This window comes from Melopsittacus undulatus, unplaced genomic scaffold, assembly GCF_012275295.1.
Source record: "Melopsittacus undulatus isolate bMelUnd1 unplaced genomic scaffold, bMelUnd1.mat.Z mat_scaffold_74_arrow_ctg1, whole genome shotgun sequence".
Lineage (NCBI taxonomy): Eukaryota > Metazoa > Chordata > Aves > Psittaciformes > Psittaculidae > Melopsittacus > Melopsittacus undulatus.
The window spans coordinates 124,662-128,669 of record NW_022994562.1 but is presented as its reverse complement, the minus strand read 5'-3'; the positions used below and the strand labels follow the sequence as shown (position 1 = coordinate 128,669).

Below are 4,008 nucleotides of genomic sequence, written 5' to 3'. Positions count from 1 at the left end.
GCGGTGCTCTCACTCTCAGCTCCTCGGGTTTGTGTTTTCCAGGTCTCTCCTCTCCCTTGCAGGATGTGCTGAGGATCACGGTGGTTGCTGTGGTCTTTGCTGCTGTCTCAGCCTGGGCACTGATCATTCCCATCTGAATGATCTGTCTGAAAGGGTCTGGATAAGTGAATCCAGTCAGGGCACCTGAACCCTCATGTGGTTTGTGTCGGGAGGGACCTTAAAGCTCACCGAGTTCCGATCTTCTGCCATGGGCAGGGGCCCCTTCCACTGGAGCAGCTGCTCCAAGCCCTGTGTCCAACCTGGCCTTGAGCACTGCCAGGGATGGGGCAGCCACAGCTGCTCTGGGCACCCTGTGCCAGCGCCTCAGCACCCTCACAGGGAAGAGCTTCCTGAGATCTCATCTCAATCCACCTCTGTGGACAGGAAAGGAAAAAGGGGATAAAATAAGCAGTAAAATGAAGCCTCCTTTTGACTTCCCAAAGCCTCCGGTCTCACTTCTTTATTAAAGCCTCGTTCGCAGGGTCCCAAGGCTCAGGTTCAGTTTACAAAGGCTCGGCCGCGGGGATGCTGCGGCCGGGCGGGGGGTGCACGAGCCCGGCCGCGGGGCTGGGCAGGGCCCGCTCCGCCGTTCCACGGGCTCCTGCGGCCGCGTGGACAGAGCCGTTGAGAGCGAGGCTGCGGCGGCAGCGGCAGCAGCGGCTTTGGAGCGGCTTTGGAGCGGCTTTGGAGCGGCTTTGGAGCGGCTTTGGAGCGGCTTTGGAGCGGCTTTGGAGCGGCTTTGGAGCGGCTTTGGAGCGGCTTTGGAGCGGCTTTGCAGCGGCAGCGACTTCGGCAGCGACTTTTCCAGCGGCTTTTGAGCCGCAGCGACTTTGTCATCGGCAGCAGCGGCAGCAGCACCCGGCGCGGCGGCGGCAGCTCTCGGCGGTCCGGAGCCCTCCCTCCGCCGCTCCCCGCGATGGTGCCCCCCGCCGGGGCTCGCGGCGCCGCTCGGCTCTCCCGGTACTGGCAGTGGCGGCGCTGGGCGAGCCGCCGCCGCTGGGTCTGGCGAGGCAGCGCCGCCCCCTGGCGCTCACCGGCCCGCCCCCAGGCCCCGCCCCGCAGCCGCCCGGCAGCCGCGACCCCCGAGAGCCCTGCGGGGGTGCCGGCACCGGCAGCGCGCTCGGCCAAGGTGCCCGTGGTGCTCCTCACCCGCATTGACCCGTCGCTCTATCTGCGCCCCGGGAGCGGCGGCGAGCGGCACGCCGCGGAGCCTCGGCCGGGAAAGGCCGGGAATGATGCGGCTCCGCTCGGCCCGGAGCGGCCGCTGGGGGCCGGCGGGGACCCCGCGCGCAGCGACAGCGGCAGCGGCAGCGTCTCTCACGTCGGGCATGACAAGGAGACCTTCGAGCGGCTCTACCGAATGGGACCGCTGCTGGGGAGAGGCGGCTTCGGCTCCGTGTACTCGGGGGTCCGCCTGTGTGACAACACCCCGGTAAGGGGCGGGGCCGGCGGCGGGGCGGGGAGGCGGCGGGGCCAGGCGAGGCTCAGCCCAGCGCTGCTCTCGGCTTGCAGGTGGCCATCAAACAAGTGGCTCGGGAGCGCATCTCCTCGTGGGGCCAGCGGGTGAGTGCGCGGGGCCACCGGCACAGCGTGGGGCAGGGCTGGTGGGGGTGAGGCGGTGGCGCCGGGAGGGGGGAAAGCGGGACAGCGCGAGGGGAGCGGCTGTGGAGTCACCGGGGGACACGGAGCATCCTGGGCAGAGGGTGCCTGGTACCCTTGGGCCGGCTAGGGGTGCACCAGAGCATCCCTGGGGACTTGGGCACCTGGGAACAGTGGGGCCGGGCAGGGGGGCATCAGAGCATCCCAGGCAGGGAGGCACAGGATCCCCGGGCCAGCATCAGCCCAGTTAACGGTGTCATGGTCCCCCTGCAGCGCAGCGGCACCCTCATTCCCATGGAGATAGCCATGATGAGGAAAGTGCGCTCCGACTGCAGCACCATCATCCAGCTCCTCAATTGGTTTGAGCTGCCCGACTCCTTCCTGCTGGTTTTGGAGCGTCCGGAGCCATCGCAGGACCTCTTTGAGTTAATCAGAAACCGGGGGTTCGTGCCCGAGTCTCCGGCGCAGGGCATTTTCCTCCAGGTGCTGAGGGCCGTGCGGCACTGCCACAGCCGCGGTGTCCTGCACAGGGATATCAAGTCCAACAACATCATCATCCACTTGGTCACCGGAAAGATCAAGCTAATTGACTTTGGTTGCAGCACCCTCCTCAGGGACACGGTCTACACCAAATTTAGCGGTGAGCGCACAGCCCAGGGTGCTTCCAGTAGCAGGCAGTTTGGGAAAAGAGTCACATGCTGGTGACAAAGTGGCAGCTCACACCGAGTGTGTCTCCCCACGTCCATGGGGCCACCAGTGCAGCCCCTGCATCCCTGGGGATGCGCGGCTGAGGATGCGGGAGCAGGCGGCATCCGCCTGATGAGCTGTTCCTGTATCCTGTTGTAGGAACACCTTTGTACTACCCGCCGGAGTGGTTCCTCTACCACTGCTACCACGGCCGTCCGGCGGCCATCTGGTCCCTGGGCGTGCTGCTGTATGAGATGGTGTGCGGGGTCCTCCCCTTCCGGTGCTGCGAGGACATCACCAGCGGGCAGCTCTTCTTCAAGCGCCAGATCTCTGTTGGTAGGTACTCGGCTTGGCGGCAGCAGGGGGAGGTCAAGTTTTAGAGGGTGGCAGCTGATCTCCCTTGGTCAGCTGGAGGAGGTGGCACATGTCCTGCCATCCTGCTCTCCTCCAAACCGGATCATGGAGCAGGAGGTTTGGGTGCAGCTCTGAGCACACCCCGGCCTGGGCGCTGCGGACGGTGGCACAAGGTGGGCAGGAGCCTCCTGCAACTGAGTGGTGGTTCCCGGATGCTCCCCAGAATGCCAGCAGCTCATCAGGTGGTGCTTGAACATGAAAGATTGGGCCAGACCATCCCTGGAGGATGTGTTCAACCACCCTTGGCTGCAAACATGAACTGCCCCAGGAGACAGCCACACTCCACCCTCACAGCCTGAGCCAGCAGCAGGGCAAGTAAGCCCGGGGTGCCTTCTGGGGGGAGCGTGGGGTTTGTGGGGTTTGGGGGTTTTGGGAGGTTGGGGTTTTTGGTGAGGATTTGGGCTCTTGGAGGGTTAGGATGGATTTTTGGGGCCTGTGGGGATTTTTTGGAGACTTGGAGGGTTTGGGGGTCGGTTTCTTGGGGGGACCTTGTGGGTTTTGCGGAGAGTTGGTGGGTTTGGGTGTTTTGCAGTTTTGGGACCTTGGTGAGGTTGGGTGTTTATTGGGGGATAGGGTGTTTTGGGGGGACTTTTGCAGTTATTGGGGGGGTTGTGGGGATTGGTTTCTGGGTTCTTTGGAGGGCAACAGGTGTCAGAGGGACACCTCGTAAGAGTTCATTCTGCTCTTGTAGCTGAGGCAGTGGTTAGATTCAGCTCTAGTCTGAGGATAACGCTGGTAACACACGGATTGTATAGTGGTTTCTGATTAGCACTTCCCCTGAGCAAGGCTGATTCAGTCTCTCATGCTCTGCAGTGAGGGCAGGCAAGACCTAATAGCAAAGCAACAGACAATGCGGCTACTGCAACACCAGCCACAAGAACTGCAGCTACTCCAACACCAACCACAACCACTGCGATGACACCAACCATGGCAACAGGCACCGTGACTACTCCAATGGCAAGGACTGTCACTACAGCTGATACGACTCCACTGACAAGCACTGCTGCTATTCCAACAAGGGCAAAAAAAGCAGTGCGGCTACTCGAAACTCAGTGACGAGCAGTGAGGCTTCTCAAACCCAAGCCACAGGTACTGCAGGTACTAGAAGTACAGAGACAGACATATTGGCCACTCGAACGCCAAGGACAGTCAATGTGGCTACTACAAGCCAATTCAACATGCCCTGCAGTTAATGCAGCCCCAGGCACAAGCACTGCAGTTGCTCCACCACCAGTTTTCAGCTCTGAAGCTCCTCCATCTCTAGGAAGG

The 4,008-nt window shown here is 62.5% G+C and overlaps 1 protein-coding gene across 1 annotated transcript; it reads left to right on the top strand.

Moving 5' to 3' along the window:
* The first annotated feature begins 1,399 nt into the window (after positions 1-1,399).
* LOC117438870 (serine/threonine-protein kinase pim-1-like) lies at positions 1,400-2,997 on the top strand. The gene is made up of 5 exons (XM_034074261.1): positions 1,400-1,471; positions 1,552-1,602; positions 1,912-2,278; positions 2,485-2,661; positions 2,903-2,997. The coding sequence occupies exons 1-5, from the start codon at positions 1,400-1,402 to the stop codon at positions 2,995-2,997; spliced, it is 762 nt and encodes a 253-aa protein (XP_033930152.1).
* The last annotated feature ends 1,011 nt before the right edge of the window (positions 2,998-4,008 follow it).